At 35.5% G+C, this 26,020-nt stretch overlaps 1 protein-coding gene across 1 annotated transcript in view; it reads right to left on the reverse strand.

The window, feature by feature from the left end:
- Positions 1–26,020, reverse strand: part of FAF1 (Fas associated factor 1) — a 475,350-nt gene that overhangs the window by 242,854 nt on the left and 206,476 nt on the right. Inside the window, exon 7 of the mRNA XM_044238202.1 lies at positions 6,952–7,057. Coding sequence (XP_044094137.1) covers positions 6,952–7,057 — 106 coding nt within the window. The remainder of the gene's footprint in view (positions 1–6,951; positions 7,058–26,020) is intronic.

Raw genomic sequence — 26,020 nt, forward strand, 5'->3', positions numbered from 1 at the left:
CTACTATTAAAAGTCTTTGAAAAATAAAATAAAATGTTTTTGTAGTTGTTTTTACATTTCTATATTTTATGTCCTAAGAATATAATTAACATATATTATATATATATTAGTGCTTTATGCCTTTTAAAGTATAAATTCTAGACATTCATTTAAAGAGATGGGCCAAACTTAGAAATAGTCATCTCTACGACTTGTTTACAATTAGTTTACAATTATCTTTAAGTTATATGTTACTGGCATGATTTTGTTTTATTCTTTGCTTATAACTATAATAAAAATGCACTTGAATTAGTTTCAGTATGCCATCAAACAAAAGTAGGCCATGCAACAAAAATGTATTAGAATTAAACTGAAAAGTACAAAAACACAAAACTGACACTCCCTAGATATGATCTCTTGTATTTTATCTAACCCACATAACTTAGAAGAATCCATTATTTTACAGTGTCCATATTCCAAATTACAACTGTACATAATAAACAGCTTTAAGGATAACCATAAATCTGCACAAACTGGGCTTGCTAATTTTCTTGTTGTGTCATAATAACTTTGGTTATTAATTAGAGTTATGTTAACAAGAACTATATGAAAATATTTTGTTTGGAAGTGTATTCCAATTTCAGGTTATTAATTATATAATTTCGTTCACATTTAATGGACTTTAATATACTACATATTTTTATGGGGCCATGCAGAAATTTGTAAAAATGGTTGACTCAAATAAATGGTTCTCTATTAAGTGCATTTTATCCTTTTGGGTTCACCCAATAACAGCAATATATTTTTAAAGTATAAATTTTACTTAAAAAATACATAAGTAAGTCACAAACCAAAAGCTAACAGATGTGTGACTTCTAATTAGTTATAATAATCTCTGCTTCAATGCCATTAGAATGAGCCTTTCTTTTCTTTTGAAAACTAAAAAAGCTTTCCTTTGAATTTTAAACTGTCAGGGTGCTTCAAAGTCAATGTACAAAATCTGCTTTGATTAAAAATTTTAGACATCTACAGTGATAACTTTATGAAAGGAAAATATTAAATTATAATTATCCTAAACAGACACAGTCTTGTGAAACTAACCCTACATTCATGTTAAAACACAAAGAGTTGAATATAATGAATTTGATTCATCCTCGGACACAAAGCTTCACCACAGTAAACTCAGTCAACTGTTGCTCTTGCGCCTATATTCATGGTGCTTAAATAGCGCACTTTAAAACAAAAAAAACTCCAATTGGCTTTTCATATATCCACCCTCCCCAAAAATAACGCACTTGAAAAACTCAAATGATATGAAAGGCTTCAAGGCCTCTTTTCTCCCTTTCATAGCCCTTTTTTTTATTTCTGTTTGCAGTAATCTGCCTTTCTCTTTCTCTTTCTCATTGCTACAGAGCAAGCGAGGAGGCTCAGAGCTTTGAAAAGGGGGCTCAGTGTGTAATGGGTCCACTAGAATTAATTTACTTGCACCAAATCCATTGAGCATAGAGGGTTTTTTTTCTCCCCCTCTCTCTCTCCGTCTCTCTCTCTCTTCTCAAATCATTTGGAGTCGAACGCAGCCCCCAGCCTTTGTAATTCTAGTAAAGCACTTAAAGTGCACAGTAGGTGTTCATGAGGACCATCTGGTCAAAAGCAAAACAAGCTGCTGATTTTGCCTTTGAATAGAATGAAGCAAGTGTGAATTAGTCTCTTCAATTAGCACTATTACAACCTGTCAAGTGCATATTGTAAAACAGGATTATTACAGTATTGGTCACCAGTGCAATTATTTACTCTCTGCCTTTTCTTGCATATAAAAATGTCTTATGTTTATTAGTTTCTGATAACTGAACATAATTTCTCTTAACCTAGACATTTCAAAATTACCAACACACAAATCTCAGATTATGAAACATGGCCAGTTAAGATGATGTTAGGATACACATATCTTAAGTAACAAAGGACTAAAGCATTGCCCTTAATTCTTAACAAAATTTCATTGTTTCTATCTTCTTGGAAAATAAGTGAAAAATACTTACATGGGCTTAAAAAAAATTTCTCAGAGAGATTATTCTAAAATACTTTTGGAGAGAGACTTGTCGGTTCCAAAGGGCTGCAGTGTAAATATTACTTAAACTATTTCCTAAGGGGATGATTTACTAAGAATCACAAGTAACTTCAATATTTATAAAATGATCATTAGCAATTTGTTCACTTATAGTAGTTAGTATGACTTGAACAGATTATAAAATTCAACTCGAAATGAATAATATACATACATATTAAAAGAAGCTCACAATGTCCTTTTCTGAAAGCTGAATAAAGGCTTGAATTCATTGCCCAATTGCTTAAGAAATTATATCCATTCTTGCTAAGATGTCATTTGTGATTTCAAATTTTAAAAAATCAAACTATGATATATGCTAATTAAAATGGGTTCATTCTAATTGAATTTATATATGCCATTTATCTTGAAGTAAATTTATAAACCACTTAAACTTTTAATTAAATAAGCACACAATTTAATTTACCCTCTTGCCTATGTACATTCTCAGCTACTCTACTCTTCAGTTCTGTGCCAGTACCCCCGCCCTCTCTGAACTGGAAAACAAACAAACAAACAAAACAAACAAACAAAAAAACAACTATACTTAAAACACTTACAGAAAGGCATGTTAGTAAGTAGTTATAGTCAACCCAATACCAGAAAATTGCTTATTAGTACAATGTATAAAAAACTACATATTTAATACTGTTAATGATCTCCAGCATCAAAGGAGAATAGTTTAAAATACACGTTACTCAAGTAAGTTCAGAAAGTACCAAGTAGAAAAATAGGCACAAAACCCAATGCAAGTTTCAAATTTGCAGAACCAGAACAAACAAATTTTCACAATTATTTAGCCAAGATTATTTTTAAAGACTGGTATGATTTATGTATTTAGTTCACTTCTTGTCGCCAATTCAAACTACTGGCTTCTCACTGACAATCACTAATATTAGAAGTGAAATCTTTCACCAATTTATGCAAGATATATCTTTATAGGTCATCAATTTTCCCCTTTCACTCCCCCTAAGAACTAAATCAACATTAATAAGAACAGTGAGAATTCTAGGGTAAAGTGAAACTTGGAAGAGGATTTAAATAATTCCAATAGCTATTTATCATGCTTCTCACTATAACAGATAAGTAATACTCCATGATTCCATATAAAAAATACTTAGGTTTCTTATTATTGTTATTCTGGGTCATGTGTGTATTCCTTAAGTTTGTATGACATCTGCAAAGAAAAGTGGGTATTTTGCCTAATAGAAGCTTTTGCAATAGTAATATGGACAACAAAGAATTAGTTTCCAAGAAAAGTTGGCTTGATTTCAGGGACTTCATATCCTTTTCCACACCTGGGTTTAGGATTTGTGCTAGGCAAATCAATCTTTTTCCCTTAATTGAACCAATCCCATGTGCATTTGTAATCACAGATTTTAATAGTATTAGTATTACTAGAATCTGTATAATCAACTGTTTAAAAATCTGAATTCTCAGTGTAGAAAATACATTAAAATAAGGTAAGCTTGTTTAAATTTTCAAAGAAATTCACTGTTTTAAAGTGTGGCAAGTAGCTACTTCAGGGCCCAAAAGGGTGGAAAGACAGTCATGAAGTAATTGTCATATTATCTGATAATTTCATAAACTATTTGTTGAAATGGAAAAAGAGAAAGGATTTTTATTCTATGACTGCTTGCAACTTTCCAGTCTGACCTTTTTATACTATCACTGTCTTTTCCTCAAATAGAAGGATAATGTAAGTGGAATGATTTGTAAAGAGCTTAAAAAAATCCTCAATATCTAACTAGCTTAAATTAAAATCTAGAGCACCCAAAGGACATAAGTCATGCATTGTAAGGCAAGAGACCACAGAGCCAGAATGAACAAACACTTGCGCATCTACGGTTTATCACCACTAACTTGCATGAACATATGGTCACTGAAGAGTTTATTTGAAATTCAAACTGCATCTAAGTTCTATTTTCTAATTCAGTATTTTAAAAAAAACGTATTTTGTCTAGTTAAAGGTTGAAATCATAGTGCCTTTTTCAACCCTATTTCAGTTAATACAAATTTGTCTCTGGGGGAAAAATATTGCAAAAGCTTTTTTTTTTTTTTTACATACACAAGGCTTTCAAAATTTAAAAATAGCAAAAAATGGGCTGTTTTTTCACCTATAACAAAAATAATATACTCTTACCCTGGGAAAAAAATCAGGTGTTTTTTACTTCCTTTCCCTCATATCTTGGTCAGAATTCATCCTTGGAACTATTAAACAACACTGAAAAGATATTTCTAAAACTGATGACAGAAATTAATTTATAATTTAAGATATATGGCATCATTAAACTTCCACATTAATGGCAAAAATTCTAGCATTTATAAAATTATACTGCAAAATCATATCAACATTGTATTTTTATTGTGTTGCAAACTGACTTTCAATCATACAACAAAAAAGAACATACCTAAGTGTCACTATGGGTTGCAGGGCTGTAGCATCAGAGCAACTATTCCTCCTGAACCACTGCCTAGACCCCAAATATTCCACAAATTGAAGAAGAAAAGTCTTAGGAGTAGGCCTACAGAGTGTGATCCTAGACTCGGAGACTATAATCCTATATTCTTTTTTTCTAAATTGTACAGAATAAAAGAGCCTATAAGAAACTGTCTATTCACAAAAAGCACTGATAACAGAAATTGCATTTATTTTGTCCTGGCACCTAGAATTTCAAAATATTACTTTAAATAAACTTAAAAAAGGGAAAAAAAGAAAAAGAAGAAATCGAACTCTTGTGAAGAAATACATAAGAATATCTGTCTTTGCAAAAATATTTCTGGGACATTTTTCATTTAGGAAATGGTATGAAAAAGGTTTACTGTTTTCAAGTCCTTGAAGCTTAAAATATATTTGATAATCTAAATAGCAGGCCATGGAGAACAGTTTCAGCCAACTGTGGCGCACAATGGCACATTTACAGAATTTTAAATATTTCTTTTAATAATTGATGTAGTCATTTTGAATCATTCTGCATAGGATATCAGGTGTGAGCAGATTGCATTAACGCTGCTTAAACATTTCAACTTGTCAGTATGGCCAACTCGATTTCGGAAATATTTGCAGTATTTTCCCATCGAAACAGTAATAAAGGCAAAATAAATATATGCCACTACTTTATAATCACCGAACATTAATGAATATTTTATGTCTTTTTAAATCTCCCTGTTTAATTTAAAAGGGTGAAATTAAGTCTCCTCCCTGCAATATGCCAATTATCTGTAAATCAAACAATAACTTGGCCATTATGCTCCTTTTTGTTAATATAAGAGAAGCTAATTTGAAAACACTGAATGACATTTTTAGACTATCAGTTTAATAGTCCTTTCTGCCCTCTTGTGGGAGAAAGTTGAAACACACTCAAACTTTAGAAATGTTTAAAAAAAAAAATGGTAAAAACTCTGGCTATAAAAATTTCAATCAGAAAGAAAAATAAAGCAGTGTGTATTTATCAATCATACATTGTACTAGTCTTCAATTTAAAAAAGTAAATCAACAACAAAATGAAATTTACTTTGTATTATTTTTGCTTTTCTTGATTAAAACAGAGTTGTTTTGAAACTAGATTGCCTTAATTACATCCAATATAGAATTTAAATTTTACTACCATGAAGTTACTAGACTAAATCTGGTATAGTGCCATAGTTAAACATTATTTCTAAAGTAAAAGCATCAATGATTCTCCAAGGAATTGAAAATTTAGAGACTAGAACACCCATTATAGAGGTTAAAATGAAATGCCAACCAATATGTTTAAAATCCTGGAAAAAAAAAATCAAATAACTCAAACTTATTATTCAAAGTAGGGGTCAAGAAAAGTTTTAAAGATTTTAGTTACTAGTCAACAAACTATTCAAGGGATAAACAGAGAAAATAAACTTCAAACAATGAACTACTTATGGCAAATTCAGAAATTGAAATTCATTGACAAAACATCCAAAAAGGAAACCATTAATAGTCTAACCACTACTAAAATAATTCATATACATCTGAAAAATGACTGGGTGTAAACAACTCATTCTTTTAATATGACATTAATAATTATCTTAAGCAATATAGACCAAGAAAAAATTTATGAAATAATCCAAGATTAATCATAATTATCTTTATAAAAATATTAGTAGACAAATTATTGTTGTCTTCACAATTAACAAGATGTAATTGTCATAATCATCATCTCAGTGTTTCTAAATACAAGTCCTGTCAAAGCCTTATACATTTTCCCCAGACGGAGATAAATTACTAGCTTTTAAGTGGGTGGGGCCACAGGCAAAAAGGTACCTTTTTTCTCTTGGGGGCGGTTCTTTTTTGAAACAGTGGCCCTGGTTGGCCATGTTAAAGAAAATATTGACACTACATCTCAGATATTCTAAGCTAAAAACTGACAATCTGCAACAGCATCTCACGAATACTGCCTAATGTTGGGATTGAGCTACTAAAGAAAAGCCTCCTCAAACTCCTTTTGGAAAAAGGCAGCGTACACATTATAAATAATATATTTGAGAGCAACCTTTCAAATAAAATATAGGCATATTAAAAAATGCATGCTGTCAACAATTTCCAAATTAATATTTTGACTTACTACTACAAAACCATAAAATACATTATATAACAATGAGTAATTTTTAAGCAAGGTTTTAAGTTGACTATTTTAAGATTTATCAAGAACTCTATTTATAACATTTATTTTTCTAGGTCAAGTCATTTAATAGATCTACAGTAATCATTGATGCTCCAGTTAATTAAAATTAAGAACCCAATAATGAAACATAAAGAGAGTTTCCAACTAGAACAGATAAGCCCTCTTTAACAGGGTCAACATTAGCTATAATGAGCTACCTTTATTCCTTAGCTGTGAGACATAACTCACCTCTTGAATGGTACTGCTTCCTGAGAAGTTCAGGTTGTACTCCCGCTGGACTTCTCGGTGGGTGATGATCAGCATGAAGTTTTGATTTAATGATTCCTGCAGGGCACTGAAAGGGTTGAAAGAAAAACAAGGAACTCTGAGATGAACATGTTCTAGCTTGCTTTACAGCTAGCTGCAAAAACCCCAGGAGTACCATAACCTCCACACAGGCATGTCCGGGCCCAATGTTATCATCTTTTCAGCTCCTAAAGGCAAGAGAGGATGCAAAGAGCAACCAAGAAGAGCTAACCTGTTAACTCCTTCTCTACCAAGGTGTTTTTAAATTTCAATTCTAAACTCTGTGTATACATAAGAATTTTCTAGAAGTCATATGCATATGTATTTCCTCCAAGAGAACCAAATTTTTTAATTATATAAAATTCTAAACATGCTACTAAGATGTATATTCAAAGTCTCTGGTTCAAATCCAAGTGAAATATAAAATATTATTTATCCTCATGAATGTTGTATAAGAATAGAAATACGTTTTAACTCAAAATTCAGAAAATACCGAAATCTACAGAACTTTAACTGCTATATCAGAATTACTTCGAAACATCTGTGCTTTCACTTAGAACTCAGGAATACACAGAATTTAGAAATTGGAGAATTCAGAGCAACATTAACCAAAATGTTAGAAATGTGTCAGAACCACAAATAGTAAATGAAATTAACCACATAATTAAGAAATGTAAGTTGTGGTTCTCTTTGTTTATGACAATATTAAAAAGCACTATCAACAATGAAAATAAAAATCTGCCACAGTTGTGTATAAATAATCTATACTGGCAGCCTTAAGTATAATTGTGCCATGCTTAAAGAACTGGGGAAACAATTTGGGTATGCTACACAGTTTTGGCCTTCATTAATCCTCCTTTGCTATTCTATAACTATGCAATAAACATACATGCAACATACAATTAGGATTAAGAAGTTAATTTGTCTCTCTCATTGTCTCTCATAGAGTTCCCAGGTTAATTACAGACAAAAAATACCTAGGAAAGACCAAAATACAGCATGAAATATTACTGATCAAAATCAAAGGAATTAATATCCAATTAAAATAGAGTTTCTTCAGGCAGAAAGCTTTGTCACTGTATCCTTAGCAGTTAAGCATAATGCCTGTCACACTATAGATAAATATTTATTGAACAATGAGTAAATTGTGAATTTCCAGAAGGCAAGAGTCTTACTCATCTTTGTATCTCTGAAAGCAACGTTACTTTCTGGAAAACTACCAAGGGATTAAGATTTTTATTTTGATTCATGTCTTTCAACATTAAGTCAATGCCTTGTATTATTCCAGGCATTAAGAAAACCAACCCAAATACACAGGTCCTATCCATAAAATACTTTACAATCTAAGAAGGGTAGACAGACATATAAATAGTCAGAGTAAAATGTAATAGGTAGAACTGAGAAACTGAAAAAAAGTGAAAGAGGGGAATGGTTAGGGAAAGCTTCAGAGGAGAAGAAAAATGCAAGTTGAAATATGAAGGATAAGTAGGACCTTTGCATTTATCATTTGGAAGGCATGAAATTTTTGCTTTGTTTGGGGAAGAGAGAAGGGTGGCATTTTTTTAGACAAGAAAAAAGTAAGTCGAAGAACACAGCATGTTCATTCACTCAGTTAACATGTATTTATTGAGCACCTATGTCCATTTATGACATTGCTCTAGCTGCTAGGGATACAGTAGTGAACAAGAAAAATATGATCCCTGCTTTCATGAAACTTACATTCCAGTAAAGGAGAAAGACAATAACCAAATAAATGAGTAAGTAATTTGAGAAAATACTAAGTGCTGTGAAGTAAATAAAACAGGATTACAATTAAAAAGGTAACAGAAGGGCAGAGTGAAGGGAATTATTTTCAACAGAATAGTTACGGAAGGCATCTCTGAGGAAGTGCCATTTAAGTTGAGGCTGGTATGATAAGAGATAGCAATAATCTGATCATGTAGGTCCTTGCAGACCATAGTAAAGAACTTGGTATTTATAGTAATTGCAACGGAAAGCCACTGGAGGTTTTACACAGGGACATAGTTAAGAACTGACTTACATTTACATGTATACAATATTATTCCAGCTGCTTAGGCTATGGTGAAGAAAGAGTAAAGGCTGGGACAGCTAGGAGACTTAGGAGGCTAGTCCTGGCAAGAAGTGGTGGTGACTTGGACTACTTTAGCAGAGGTAATAGAGGCAAAGAGGGTGAAGTGTTGTCAGGTTCAGATATCTTTTAGAGGTAGAAGCCATACAAATTACTAATGGAATGAGAGAAAAACGTAACCCCAAGTTTCTGGCCTAAGCAAATGGAAGGATGGAATTGCATTCAACAAGGAAAATGGGTAGGAACAGGTTGGGTGGGGAAATTAAGAATGAAGTTTTGGATATATTAAGTTTAAGATGCCTATTACATATGCAAAAAGAGATATCATGTACATCTGTACAAAGGTCAATGTAAACAAACACAGCTCAGAGCAGGAGAGTTCATAGCACATATAACGTATTCAGATTTTGTGAGCAAAAGAAATAACCTAGAGAAATAAGTTGTTTAGAGAAAAGGAGAGAGGCCACGATGGAGACCTGGGCATTCCAATCATTTGAAATCAAGCAGAGGAGGAGAAGTCAGAGCAAAGGAGATTGATAAATGGTCAGTGAGATAAGAGAAAGACCAAGAAAGTCTAGTATAAGTAACTGTTTAATTTTAATTAGGAGAGCATGAGCAATTATGCCAAGTGATACTGAGACATTAAGTGTAGTAAGGCCAGAAAAATCACAATGTTGAGGAAATTGTGAAAAGTTCATTACAACCACAATAAAGGATGTGTGAGAGGAATGTCATGAGGCTCCAACAGTAGGTTGGGTTAAAGTTTAAATTAAATGAACTTGGGGTCAAAAGTGGCAAGTAATGGAAAGCCTACTTGGAATTTCAGGGCCTTTCATAGGTAGACCTACTTTGCAACTATTCTCCAAGATTTGGCTTTTGCTCTAGAGTTTGGCTAACTTCTCATGTCATGGCTAACTTCTTCACACGATACTCAATTCAATCTCTGTTCACGTTGTTCTCATCCCCTTTTGCAACTATCCCAACACTGCACAGCTATCAGGCCACCTCATGGCCTACCACTTGTATTTATTATAGACTCCCTCTTCTCTGAATTCCTTTATCATATAATTCATTCAATACTTAGTAATAGCATATTCTGTATAGTTTGCTTTGTTTCATGTATGAAGTCCTAAATTCAACACTATAAGCCTTTTCAGGATAAATATCTTATTACTCATCAGTATTTCCCTTGGCAACTAGCATATTCAAAGGTGATTCAATCAAATCCTATATACAATTAAGGAACAGTTCTGCACATTCTGAACTGCGCATAGATGCATATTTTTTGAGCCTACCTGTGAAGTGCCATTTTCTTCACAAAATTGTGGTTCAGAAAGGTTAAGTAATTGCCCAATGTCATGCAGCTACAAAAAGACAAAACCAAGTTTCTAAACTATATTTAATTCTGTTCTTTATAGCATCCTATCTCCCAAATGGCTGGGCTGCTTTAGGGATACAAAGATAAATAAGACTCCTGCCTGCTAGGAGTTCAGAATTCATTCTTCCTATAATTATTTGATTCTTATTATTTGTAACAGTCAGGATAGACTATTCACAGAATTTAAAAAAGAGTTGTGAAGGTTGTGAAGAAAGGAGACAGGGGCGCCTGGGTGGCTCAGTGGGTTAAAGCCTCTGCCTTCGGCTCAGGTCATGATCCCGGGGTCCTGGGATCGAGCCCCGCGTCGGGCTCTCTGCTCCGCGGGGAGCCTGCTTCCCCTCCTTCTCTCTCTGCCTGCCTCTCTGCCTACTTGTGATCTCTGTCTGTCGAAATAAATAAATAAAAATCTTTAAAAAAATAAAAAAAAAAGAAAGAAAGGAGACAATACTCTAAAGTAATATGAAGAACGGATAGTGATTTGACAGGTAGCTATGGAGGATGATTTCAGGCATAGACTAGTCTGAGCAGAGATGGAGACTGGAAAATAAAGAGAAAGATGTAGAAGGCAATGAGGAAGAAGTATAAGGAAATGTGAAGAAGGGTTTGTGGAAAAGAAAACTTAAAAAAATTAAAGACCACCATTATGGGGCTACAAATGAAAGGTAAGCAGCTCAGAATTCTGTAATTTTCGTGATTACATAGATCCTCCTTTATCTTTACATATGAATGTACACATATATTTAATACCTGTAGTGCTTGCTTTTATGCAATTCCTTAGATATGTTTCTCGATCTTGATTGGCAGACTTGTGCAATAACTTCGCAAAAAGGTTTGCCAGCATGAGCATTAACCACCAGACTACTTTAGAAGATCACTTTTGGGGCATCTGGGTGGCTCAATCAGTTGTGTCTAACTCTTGATTTCAGCTCAGTTTATGATTTCAGGGTCTTGAGACTGAGCCCTGTGTCGGGCTCCACACTGGACGCAGTCTGCTTAAGACTGTCTCTCCCTCACTCTTTGCCCCTCCATCCCTCCCTCTAAAAAACAAAAACAAACACAAACAAACAAACAAAAAACAACAACAAAACCTCATCATGTTAGCCTAGTTCTATAATTTCTCAATAGTCCTGGCAGAGGTTAAGTTGGCCAGAGAAAATATTTATAGCTTTAAACTGTTTGAAAGTCACAGAGCCAGATTTGAGTCCCTGCTCCACTACTTGCTAGTTGTTTGATTTTGAAAAGCCAATCATACATTAAACATATTTGCTGAATGTCTACCACATAAGGCCTCATTTTAGGTACTTAATTATTCTGTAAATTCTCGGTTTCCTCTTCAGGAAAAGGGTATTAATTCTTCATAGAACAAAGAATATTAAATTTTAGAAAGCCACGCAGAAATTTTTTTCCAAGTGGAAATTTTTATTGCATATGAAGTAGAACATTTTTGAGTGTTCTTATAATAATAACAAAACATTAATAAAAAGATCTATAGTGTTTTGTGGCAGTTATTTTTCATTTTTTAGTTCCATTCCTCTTTAGGAGTTCATAGAGAATAAAACTTTTTTTGATGCTCTGAACATAATTATATATTATGCCTAATGTTATCCAGACTCACTCACAGTGTTCTTTTTTACATAGATCTTGCTTGGGGTTGATATACCACATTCATGCTTCTTGTGAGAATGGTTCATCTGGAGGAGTAAGTACTATCTGTGACCTGACTCATTTCCTTAGCCATTAACAATGATGGCTAGCCTTTGATGAGTGCTACCATGTATCAGGCATTAAGAACTTCATGTCAACTTTATGAAGTTATGACTATCATTTTTCATTTTACAGATGAAAAAACTGATGTTATATTACTTGCCTCATGACACACACAAAGTAAGTAGCAGTGACCCAGGTCTAACTCAGTATTTGTCCTCTAGGTACTGGGGAAGGGGGCCCAGTAAAATCACAGTTCTGCCTTCACTGAGTTTATTGAGAGATTGGGAGACAAGGAAATTTACAACTCCTCTTGGGTTCTGTTTGCTAAGAACTTTAATACCACTTCTCCTAAGGTGCTATGGAAATAAAGAGGAAGAATAGCTAAATTTAACCAGAGTCTTTCCACAGAAGCTGGCTTATCAACTGAGTAAGTTTGTTTCTTAGTTTTCTGAGGGGTTTTTCCTGGGCGGGGTGGGTGGGGGAGGACAGGGACTGAAATGAAAGAGGGGTGAAAGCAGTAAAGAATTTACTGTGGTCATTGGCATAATTTGCAAAGACTTTACTGTTAAATATTATCTAGGCAACTGATTCTACCTGCAACTTAGCAGAATGAATTAAATCCTCACCTGTTACTGCACCTAGGAGCAATTTTCTAAGTGTCTTCTAAAGGTTGGCTAGCATAGTTAGCCTCAGATAATCCACCTTCAAGCAGTTTCTTTTACTTCAAAATGCAAAGTCATTCATGCTACTTAAACTTTTGACCTTTAGAGTAGCTCTGAGGATGACTGCCAACCAAAGTGGGTAGGTGAGAAATACCATGAAATAATTTGTTTTAAATGGTATGTTTTTTCTTCAACTAGAGGAAGAAAGAGAGGTATAGGTAAATGTACAACCTTTTAAAAATAGTTTGAATTTTTAACCCATAGCAAGAAATGGTTTCAATAGAGTATCAATACTCTCCTCATTGTAGGGTTTTTAACTTTTTATTCTTCATCATGAATTTCCTTTAAATTAGAATATTTGCATTATCAACAAGGAGATGATTTGGGGGGCACCTGGGTGGTTCAGTCGTTTAAGCAACTGCCTTCGGCTCAGGTCATGATCTCAGGGTCCTGGTGTTAAGCCCCAAATCAGGTTCCCTGCTCAGCAGTGAGTCTGCTTCTCTCTCTCCCTTTGCCCCTCCGCCCACTCTTAGGTGCTCCCTCCCTTTCTCCCTCTCTAATAAATAAATAAAATCTTTTAAAAAAAAAAAAAAAAGGTGACTTTGTTTTTATAAACAAGCAAGAGCTGTTAATACTTAGCATTACTCTACCTTCAAATTCAGAGTGAAATTTAATGTTTAAACTGTAGTAAGAATCACGTACATTGCTCCAAGCTTAAAGCCAGTGGCTATGTGCAAAAAATATAATACACTACAATATAATAAAATGAACATTAATATTTTTATGCAATAGTAGACCAAGTGTTAGATATTTTCATATAAGCTATCTCATAACTCCCCTAGCCAGTTTCTTCATTTTAAAATTGGCAGGGAGTTGGCTGGGGGGTAGATGCCTGGGTGGCTCAATCACTTGAGCCTCTGACTCTTGATTTCAGCACAGGTCATATTCTAGGCATTACAGGATCAAGCCCTGCATTGGACTCCATGCTCAGCACAGAGTCTGCTCAGGATTCTCTCCCTCTCCGTCTGTCCCTCCTCCCATTCACAGTCTCCCCTTCTAAATAAAGAAATTAATTAACTACCATTAACATTGAAGTCACCAACACAACACTGGGAACAGAATTTCTAGATATCTGGTAGATATCTAGATAATCTGGTAGAATTTCTAGATAATCTGGTAAAACACCCCTTCTCTGCTTTCTTTTTTGTCCAGAAGTTTTGCACTTCTAGTGCCCTTTCATTAGCAGAATGTCCACCTCTGCCTGGGGTGATCCTGTTTCAATTTAACCATGATTATTTATCAGAAATCAAGAAGCCATCTGTAAAATATCTGTCTTCTATTAAGTTCTCTGGGTTAGTTTAATACATTTTATATTCCCCTCCAACTTTTTTTAATAAAGGGAAAATAATGTGTAGCAAATTTTAACACACAGGCCCCAGTAAATAAATTTGAAACTAGATACACTTTTATTACATGTGGACATGAAAAGCCATCAATTATTAGCCTCTATGGATCAAGTATTGGTAAAAGCAACACTATGAAATAAATCTAAGTCTACTGTCTCGACTGAGTTTATTTCACACTGAGAAAGCACTTTAGTGATCCACTTACACAGAAAGCACATGGCTATTTAATATGTATGATGCAGTGATTTTTCAAGGTTAACTTAAAGCTGCATTACGGTAGTGAAATAATCAATTGATCATCATGTAGCTATATACCTGCTGGTAATTCCTGATTAAGAAGAATGGCTTTCTTCCTGCCAAATAGCAGCAGGCCCATTTCATAGGGTAGCACAGTAGTAGGCAGGGTATCCTGCATCAAAGATAATAACAGTAATTTAAGGATTTCCTTTCCAGCAAGTCCTTGAATCAAGAATCCCCTCTTATTTTGAAAGAATCAATAAGATCGATAAGCCACTGGCTACACTAATCCGAAAGAAAAGAGAGAAATCCCAAATTCATAAAATTATGAATGAAAAGGGAGAGATCACAACTAACGCCAAGGAAGTAGAAACAATCATCAGAAGTTATTACGAACAGTTATATGCCAATAAGCTTAGCAACCTAGATGAAATGGATGCATTCCTGGAAAAATATAAACTACCAAAATTGAACCAGGAAGAAATCGACAACCTGAATAGACCGATATCTAATAACGAGATTGAAGCAGTGATCAAAAACCTCCCAAAAAACAAGAGCCCAGGACCTGACGGATTCCCTGGGGAATTCTACCAAACCTTCAAAGAAGAAATAACACCTATTCTCCTGAAGCTGTTTCAAAAAATTGAAGCAGAAGGAAAACTTCCAGACTCTTTCTATGAAGCCAGCATTACCCTGATCCCCAAACCAGGCAAGGACCATACCAAAAAGGAGAATTTCAGACCAATATCACTGATGAATATGGATGCTAAGATTCTCAACAAGATCCTAGCCAACAGGATCCAACAGCACATTAAAAAGATTATCCACCATGATCAGGTGGGACTCATCCCTGGGCTACAAGGATGGTTCAACATTCGCAAATCAATCAATGTGATACAACAAATTAATATGAGAAGAGAGAAGAACCACATGGTCCTCTCAATTGATGCAGAAAAAGCATTTGACAAAATCCAACATCCGTTCCTGATTAAAACACTTCAAAGTATAGGGATAGAAGGAACATTCCTGAACCTCATCAAATCTATCTATGAAAGACCCACAGCAAATATCATCCTCAATGGGAAAAAGCTTGCAGCCTTCCCATTGAGATCAGGAACAAGACAAGGATGCCCACTTTCACCACTCTTGTTCAACATAGTATTAGAAGTCCTAGCAACAGCAATCAGACAACAGAGAGAAATAAAAGGTATCCAAATTGGTAATGAAGAAGTCAAACTCTCTCTCTTCGCAGATGACATGATTCTTTATATGGAAAACCCAAAAGACTCCACCCCCAAACTACTAGAACTCATACAGCAATTCAGCAGCGTGGCAGGATACAAAGTCAATGTGCAGAAATCAGTGGCTTTCTTATACACTAACAATGAAAATACAGAAAGGGAAATTAGAGAATCGATTCCATTTACTATAGCACCAAGAACCATAAGATACCTGGGAATAAACCTAACTAAAGAGGTAAAGGATCTATACTTGAGGAACTATAGAACACTCATGAAAGAAATTGAAGAAGACACAAAAAGATGGAAGACCATTCCATGCTCTTGGATCGGAAGAATAAACATTGTTAAAATGTCTATACTGCCTAGAGCAATCTATACTTTTAATGCCATTCCGATCAAAATTCCACCGGCATTCTTCAAAGAGCTGGAGCAAATAATCCTAAAATTTGTATGGAATCAGAAGAGACCCCGAATCGCTAAGGAAATGTTGAAAAACAAAAATAAAGCTGGCGGCATCACCTTACCTGATTTCAAGCTTTATTACAAAGCTGTGATCACCAAGACAGCATGGTACTGGCATAAAAACAGACACATAGACCAGTGGAACAGAGTAGAGAGCCCTGATATGGACCCTCAACTCTATGGTCAATTAATCTTCGACAAAACAGGAAAAAATATACAGTGGAAAAAAGACAATCTCTTCAATAAATGGTGCTGGGAAAACTGGACAGCTATATGTAGAAGAATGAAACTCGACCATTCTCTTACACCGTACACAAAGATCAACTCAAAATGGATAAAAGACCTCAACGTGAGACAGGAATCTATCAGAATCTTAGAGGAGAACATAGGCAGTAATCTCTTCGATATCAGCCACAGCAACTTCTTTCAAGATACGTCTCCAAAGGCAAAGGAAACAAAAGCGAAAATAAACTTCTGGGACTTCATCAAAATCAAAAGCTTCTGCACAGCAAAGGAAACAGTCAAAAAAGCAAAGAGGCAACCCACGGAATGGGAGAAGATATTTGCAAATGACAGTACAGACAAAAGGTTGATATCCAGGATCTATAATGAACTCCTCAAACTCAACCCACACGAAACAGACAAACACATCAAAAAATGGGCAGAAGATATGAACAGACACTTCTCCAATCAAGAAATACAAATGGCTATCAGACACATGAAAAAATGCTCATCATCATTAGCCCTCAGGGAGATTCAAATTAAAACCACATTGAGATATCACCTTACACCAGTTAGAATGGCCAAAATTAACAAAACAGGAAACAACATGTGTTGGAGAGGGTGTGGAGAAAGGGGAGCCCTCTTACACTGTTGGTGGGAATGCAAGTTGGTGCAGCCTCTTTGGAGAACAGTGTGGAGATTCCTCAAGAAATTAAAAATAGAGCTTCCCTACAACCCTGCAATTGCACTCCTGGGTATTTACCCCAAAGATACAGATGTCGTGAAAAGAAGGGCCATCTGTACCCCAATGTTTATAGCAGCAATGGCCACAGTCGCCAAACTATGGAAAGAACCAAGATGCCCTTCAACGGATGAATGGATAAGGAAGATGTGGTCCATATACACTATGGAGTATTATGCCTCCATCAGAGGGATGAATATCCAACTTTTGTAGCAACATGGACGGGACTGGAAGAGATTATGCTGAGTGAAATAAGTCAAGCAGAGAGAGTCAATTATCATATGGTTTCACTTATTTGTGGAGCATAACCAATAGCATGGAGGACAAGGGGCGTTAGAGAGGAGTAGGGAATTTGGGTAAATTGGAAGGGGAGGTGAACCATGAGAGACTATGGACTCTGAAAAACAGTCTGAGGGGTTTGAAATGGCGGGGGGGTGGGAGGTTGGGGTACCAGGTGGTGGGTATTATAGAGGGCACGGCTTGCATGGAGCACTGGGTGTGGTGAAAAAATAATGAATACTGTTTTTCTGAAAATAAATAAATTGGAAAAAAAAAAAAAAGAATTCCCTCTTAAATTTTTCAGCTAGCAAATTTGGCCGGGCTACACCACAGTCTTCCTATTAAAATAGTTACTAGTTCTAAAAGAAATACTCTTATAAGGTATAAACCCATCAAGATAAACCAACCAACCTAGGAAGCACAACAAATTCAGACTTAGGTTTCAGGACTCTTATGGACTGAATGTTTGTGTCCCACCCTTCCTCCCCAACCCTGCTAAATTCACAAGCTGAAAGCCTAATCCCCAGTGTGATGGTATTTGTAGGTAGGGCTTTTGGGAAGGTTAAATTTAGCTAAATCATGAGGGTGGGCTCCATTATGGGATTAGTGTCCCTACAAGAAGTGGAGAGAGACAAGAGGTTTTTCTCTCTGCCAAATGAGGACACAGCAAGAAGGCAACCATCTATAAGCCAGGAAGAGGGCTCTCACCAGGAACCAAATCTGCCCATACCTTTCTTGATCTTGAACTTCCTAGCCTCAGAACTATGAGAAATAAATGTCTGTTGTTTAAGTCACCCAGTCTATGGTATTTTGTTATAGCAGCCTGAGATGACTAAATAATGGCTTTTAGAGCTTCTGTATTCATAGTACCATGTAAACAGCTGCTATCAGTTGAGTATAAGCTTCTAAATGGCTGTTAATCACATATTTATATACACATCCAAATTAGAATCTCACTCATTAAAATCCATGGTAGAAAACAATATGCTTTGGTCAAAACTCTTGTAACTGGAAGAAACTTAAAAACTGTGCATTTTTGGTTGGGGTATGGGCAAAATGGGTTAAAGCAAGTAGGCGATATAGGCTTTCAGTTATAGAATTAATAAATCACAGAAATAAAAGGCATAGTATAAGGAATATGGTCAATGATATTGTAATAGCAATGTATGGTGACAGACTGTAGTCTGAAGAAGTCAGATGAGCACATCTGAGCTTGTGGTGAGCACAGCATAATATATAAACTTGTGGAATCACTATGTCGTACACCTGAAACTAATACATAACATTGTGTGTCAACTACACTCAAATAAAAAATAAATTTTAATTGTAAATAAATGTGCAAAAACAATTGTGCATTTATTGTATGTAAATCATTTATCTATAAAAAATGTAAACCATAAAAATAAATACTTGAACAATCTGATAACTACCATTCTTGCAATTAATTCTTTCTTTTTAAGATTTTATTTACTTATTTATTTATTTGAGATGGGGAGAGAGAGAGAGCAAGCACAAGTTAAGGGGGGCAGCAAGGGAGAAGCAGACTCCCACTGGGCAGGGAACCCAACATGGATGTGGCTTGATCCCAGGACTCTGGGATCATGACTTGAGCCATGCAAATACCCTGGGTCCCATATTTTTAACTTCAAAAATACAACATGTTTTTTAATCAATATAAATGGAAACCACGGGTTTGTTGCCACTGCTCGTTAATACATATTTCCACTGACGCATACAGTTTGTTGCCAGTGAAGTCATACTTCTTAAATCAATGCTGCCTATGTAGTTACAGTAAGTAAAGCATTAACACCAATATAGGGATCAAAAGTATCTCTTGTTTCATTCCTGCTATGTGTGTATGCTATTTTTTTTCTTGTACTAGATATTTTAAACAAAAATATCAGTATAAGATAATAGGCTTAGAGGGTTTATTTCCAGTAGTTTTATTTTTTAAGTATGACCTGAATTTGAAGCAAAAACAGTAAGTTCTTTCAAATTACTGTGAATCTTTATTAGAAAAATGAAAGAATAATCTTGGAAGAAGCTACTGAATTTTTCATTAATACTTTATAATTTATATCTTTCCAAAAGGCCCTACAAAATGTTCTCCTTTTTGTTTCTGGGAATATTTTATGATCTACAGTGATCTTTTTATCTTTCAGATACGTCAAGATTTTAAATTAAAAAGCACCACACATGGCAATTTAAATTTCCATTCTAAACTTACAGAGTCATATGAGCTCTTGTCAACAAAAGACCAAATTTACTATAATTATGGATTATTTACACTAAAACAAAATAAGAAATCAATATGTAAATGTAATGTTTGTTGTAGCTAATGCAGCCAGCAATGACAGATTAGGTTCAAATAGCAATCAGTTTGGAAATCTGGCACATATGTAAATGAGCTAGGGACTTGATGTTTACATTTGACTGTGTTTCATTCAGGATTTTTAAATTGTCTCAGGGACAGCATAAAAATAAAATGTTAATCTTTCCACTATAAATACAACTTGAGCCCTCATCATAACTGAAACTAGGTTTTGCTCCTGTCCAGCTAAACTAACATGCTACTAATAATTCTGAGCTGCAGATTACATCATTCTTAATTAACACTCTGCTACAGTTGTTAACATCCTCCAAGACACCATGTTATCATCACCACAAGTTCTGTAACAATCTTAAAACCACATTTAACGAAGGTTGGCCTCTTACTCTGCAGCTACTTTTAATTGCTTTCTTTCCTGGCAATTAAATATGTCTAGATAAATAAACATTTGGTTTCACATAATTCTTAATAACATTTTTCAGGATAATTTCAAGTTCAGGTGTCTTTACGTCTATAATTACTGTTTATCAATATAGTGATATATTGGATACAGCAAAATGTATTAACCAAAGAATATAAGATTAATCAAAATGTGGTAATTAGTGGTGATAGTGATATATTGTGATCCATCAAGTAGTTTATAGCAAAAGTGTCAAAACATAATTTTATACATGTAGACAAAATGGAAGAAAACAAAAAAAAATACATTCATTTACAGATATATTGATTTTTGTTTCATGAATTAGTGACCAAGTTTCTGACTGTTCATTAAATCAACTATAGAGAATACCTGCAATTCTTTTTCAAAGTGTGATGTTAACAAGCTAATCTCAGTGGTCACCCACCTATCAATAGGCAGTAAACTATATAAATGGGTTTGGTACATCAATCCAATTAGATGTGTCGTGAACTCCATCAATGCTTTAATTGGGGACAAGTTTCTTCTTTCATCCAGGATGCATAACTTCAGGGAAATGTCTTCTTCTTAAAATGAGCCATTTTTCAGTAACCCCTTATTAAGAAACATTTACCAAACCAATACTTCATAATTTTACCTTTACAAACTCTAATAATACTAGTCATTTGAATTAAATTTAAGTTGAACAGCAATTACAATAACATACTGGAAACATTGCCTATATTCATTTATTCTTGAGAAATGAGTTACTCTAAGAATGAAACATCAAACTAATATCAATTAAAATTATTAAAACACTGGTAAAATATTCCCATAGGTAACTATCCTTTGTAAAAACAACAACAAAAAAGTTATTTTGTAAAGCATTTTGGAAGAAAAAATGAATTGATCCATTAAGAACAATGACTTGCACATATGAAATTTTCAGAAAACTGTCATATATGGGCCATTTAAGGTCTTTGTTCCAACACACTGCTAAAATCTCATGAATATTGATCAATAAAAAGCCACCATGAGAAGACACCTCATAAACACCATTTCAAATGACATTTCAGCAAATTATTTAAAAGTGAAGTCCATTGTGGCTTTTTTCCCTTAGTCTGAAAATAAAAATACTTAGCCAAAAAAATTCCCCCATTGAAAGTTGTTTATTTCTTCCTAAAGGGGCTATATCACTTACCCACTTAAAGGATTTATTACCCACTTGTCTTACCCACTTAAAGGATTTATTGAACATCTACTTTACACATGAACTAGGCTGAAATGAGACTATGTTTAGGACCATATTCACCCTGACCTTAAGAGCAGTGCTCAGAGGCACTATGAGTGGTTTGGAGTTATTTAAGAGTTCTGTGATAGCCAAGTTCTGGCTCACGCATTAACTAGCTCTGTGACCTGCCCAGTGCTCTTATTTGTTATTATTTATTATGTGTACTAACAATACACATAATAATATGCATTAATAATAATCTGCATTATTATTTATTATTTATTATGTGTTCTTATTTAATCACATTGTCTCTTTCCAGGGCCCTAGGAAGCAAAATTATCAACCTGATCATTCTGGGTGAAGAAGCCAAAGCCTAATAGACTATTTAAATTCTTTCTGTACCTCAGTTCTCCCAATCATAAAATGGAACTGGATTAGATGGCTTCTTTAACGCCCTCCAAAGAGGATATCCTTGAGCTTTCCTCTCATTCTAAGTCAGAGCTCTTATAGGTATGACTCTTCTTGCACTAAGGGACTATACCAAAAATGAAAATAGCAAGATATACACAAAAAAGTGAAAAATATTACAAGGAGTAACATCTGTACAGAGAATGTGAGGTGTTTAGGGAAATAGAAGTAGAATGAGAGTTAGTTGGAAGCATTCTCGGAAAGTCCTCCAAATAACTAAATTCCACAAATTATCTTTCTTAGTTGGGATAATGGGGGCAGATGAGTGTCTGGAATGGTCTCAGTATAGGGTGGGACAGACTGGAATGAGAAAAAGAAAAAGGTATCCTATGTTTATTTGAATATCAATACACCTCTTAGCTAGACCTAAGGCTAGGAGCACAGGTAGATACTTATGACCAGAACTGCTGGATGGTTACAAGAAGCTACAGACAGAGGAGGAATACTTCAGTCTTTCCCTTTTCATACCATGTTTAATGGGTATAATGAGACACATATCAAATATGGAGTTAGAGACCTCAAGGATCCTGAGAAGAATGTTTCATCTGCTTTTCTTCAAATTTCTCCCTCTGCTCATAAGGGTATACATTTCTGCCCATACCACTTTTTCCGACAAAGGGAAGTTTTAATGAGAACACTTATAGTATTTTTCCCTATTCTAGACTTGTTTGTCCCAAAGGAAGAGAAGACACTATTACAATTATTCACAAGGTAACCCCGTGCTAGGTTAGGTTTCACAGAAGGCAGGGACTAAACCCCAGCAGCTTCTCTTTTACTTATGCCCTGGTGCACTGAATTCCCTCCTACTTCTTACCCTCTGTGGTAGATAGACCTGAACAAAGTTAGCTATGAGCTCTCTAAGATATTAATCCTACTGTAAGTGAGTTGGTGAGACAGGCCTATTGCACCAGGCCATCAGGCTCTAAAGATCCAGTCTTAACTCTTTCTACAGGCTATACCTAAGGACATGGTTCCTAAGATTTAGATCTAGAGTGAAAGGTAAATGACTCCACTTAGCGTTCAAATATAAACCACATGTTCACTTTGTGATAGGTGCTCAGCGGATGCAAATGGTAGAATTCTAGGTGGGTCATTGTGGTCTCAGGATTCCAGGAGACACAGAACAAATGGAGGGTGCTTGAACCAGTAGAGTGTCCAAGCAACGGAGAGAGGAAACTGGTTACAGTCAGCAAGGCCAGGAGGGGACTCTCAGCTCGTGCTGCCCAAAATGGCAAGCCGGTTGGGTGAATGCTCTCTGCCTAAACACATGAAAATGACTGAAATATGTGGGCTGTTTACCATCTCCTGGGAGGAACGAAACAGCTGCACTCACACATGGGTCATACTCAGGGTGGCAGTGACGTCGGAAAGGATAGCAGGGTGAACCTCAGCCGTGGCCTGAGAGCAGCAGAGTAAGGTACGGTGCACAAGCCCACAGCCACACTTAGTCCCAAGGCATACAAAGGGCAGTGACATGCATGAGTCCCTCAGACTCTCCTTGGGAGAATTATAGTGGGCACGCACCACAAGAGTCTGTACAGTTTGGCACATGCAAAGGTGAAGACTCTTTGTTCCTTACTAAAGAGGGGGGGACCTCAATCTTTTGGCTCTGGGCCAGAGATTCAAGCACAGCCATTTTTATTATGATCCTCTATAAAGAGGAGTGGAAAACCTCCAGGGAACAAAAGCCACACAGAGAACCAGCTTACACTGAGCCCAGCCCCCTGGCAAGGGGCAGTGCAACCCCACCCAGGCAAAGACACCTGAGAAGCAGCACAGCAGGCCCCTCCCCCAAGAAGACAACCTGGAAGAATATGTGCAAACTAGGTTACTGATCCCACAAGACTGTAAAAATCCAGCGCCAAGGGCAAATAATATATTGAGTTGAGGGGTTTTTTTCTCACAATTCAGTTTCTTTCACTCTAAAATTTTCCATTTCTTTATTTTAACTTTTTCCTCTTTCAACTAGTTTCTTATTTTACCAACTTACGTTTTTAAGTTACTTATTTTTTAAATCTACATTTAATAGACTTGTGCTTCATTTTAGGCCTTTTTTTCAATCCAATTTTATTTTTGTATATAGATAAGTTTTGTTATCTTTGCAATTTGGGGAGAGTCTTCTAACACACAGACCAAATTTCACTCAGGAAAAAGTGGATCACCCTGCTTTGTCCACCCTGTGAGATTTTAGTCTCTCCTCTACAACCTACCTTTTTCTCCCTTCTTTTTCTTGTTTGTTCTGTTTTGGTTTTTGTTTGCTTTTCTGTTTTGGTTTCCAACTGCCTCAGATTTGTCTAGGGTACACGTTCCTTGGGTAGGGATTGATATTTTGGACTCTGCTCACTCACTCGCCCATTCTTTTCTGGGAAAAATGACTAGAAGGAGGAATTCACCACAAAAGAAAGAATCAGAGTTAATATTCTCTGCCATAGAACTAATTGATATGGATATAAGTAAGATGTCAGAGATGGAATTCAGGATAGCAATTATTAAGTTAACAGCTGGGCTTGAAAAAGCATAAAAGACAGGAGAGAATCTCTAAGTACAGAAATCAGAGCTAATCAGGCCAAACTTAAAAATGCTATAACTGAGATGTAGTCTAAACTGGATGCTTTCACAGTTAGGGTGAATGAGGCAAAAGAGTAAATGATCTAGAAGACAGGCTGATGGGAAAGAAGTAGAGGAAAAGACAGAAAGACAACTCAGAGCCTATGAAGAAAGGCTTCAAGAACTTAATGATGCTTTGAAACAAACAAATGTCAGAATTATTGGTGTGCCTAAAGGGGAGGAGAGAGAGAGAGAGAGGGAAAGAAGGTATATTTCAGCAAATCATTCCCTAATTGGGGGAAGGAAACAAGCATTCATTTCTGAGAGGCAGACAGGACCTCTCCTAAAACTAATAAAAACAGATCAATACCTGACATATAGTAATGAATCCAGGAAATTTTACAGTAAAAGAGACTATCCTAAGAGCAGCTCGAGACTAGAGATTCCTTAGGTACAAGAGGAGGAACATCAGACTAACACACCTATCCACAGAAGCCTGGCAGGCCAGAAAAAAATGGCATGATATATTTGGGGTACTAAATGAGAAGAACATGCCGCTAAGAATTCTTTATCCAACAAGGTTGTCATTTGGAATGGAAGAAGAGATAAGAGCTTCCAGGACAGACAGAAACTGAAAGAATATGGGACTACCAAGGCAGCCCTGCAAGAAATATTACAGGGGATCCTGTGAGCAGAGACAGACCCCAAGAGTAACACAGACCAGAAAGAAACAGAGACAATCTACAGAAACAGGGACTTTCAGGCAATACAATGGCATTAAATCCATATCTTTCAATAGTTACTCTGAATGTAAATGGGCTAAACACTATATCAAAAGACACAGGGCATCAGAGCAGATAAAAAAAGCAAGGCCTATCCATATGCTGCCTACAGGAGATTCATTTTAGACCTGAAGACACCTCCACACTGAAACTGAAGGAGTGGAGAACCATTTACCATGTTAATGGACCTCAAAAGAAAGCTGGAATAGCAATCCTCGTATCAGATAGATAAACTAGATTTTAAGCCAAGACTATAGAAAGAGATGTAGAAGGATACTATATCATATTTAAAGGGTCTATCCAGTAAGAAGATCTAACAACTGTAAAAATGTATGTCCCCAACATGAGAACACCCAATTATATAGACCAGTTAATAACCAAAGTAAAGAAACACATTGCTAATAATACATTAAGAGTAGGGGACTTCAACACCCTACTCACTGATATGAATGGATCATCTAAGCAGAAGATCAACAAAAAACAGGGGCTCTGAATAACACATTGGACCAGATGGACTTCACAGTTATTTCTGAACATTCTATCCTAAAACAACAGAATACTCATTCTTCTCAAGTGCACATGGAACTTTCTCCAGAATAGATCAAATACTGGGTCACAAATCAGGTCTCAACCAATACCAAAAGACTGAGATTATTCCCTGCATATTTTCAGACCACAATGCTTTGAAACTTGAACTCAATCACAAGAGGAACTTTGGAAGGAACTCAAACACTTGGAGGTTAAAGAGCATCCTGCTAAAGAATGAATGTGTCACCCAGGAAAGGAAAGAATTTTAAAAACACATGGAAACTAATGAGAATGAAAATACATTG

Source organism: Neovison vison, chromosome 2 (assembly GCF_020171115.1).
Source record: "Neovison vison isolate M4711 chromosome 2, ASM_NN_V1, whole genome shotgun sequence".
Lineage (NCBI taxonomy): Eukaryota > Metazoa > Chordata > Mammalia > Carnivora > Mustelidae > Neogale > Neogale vison.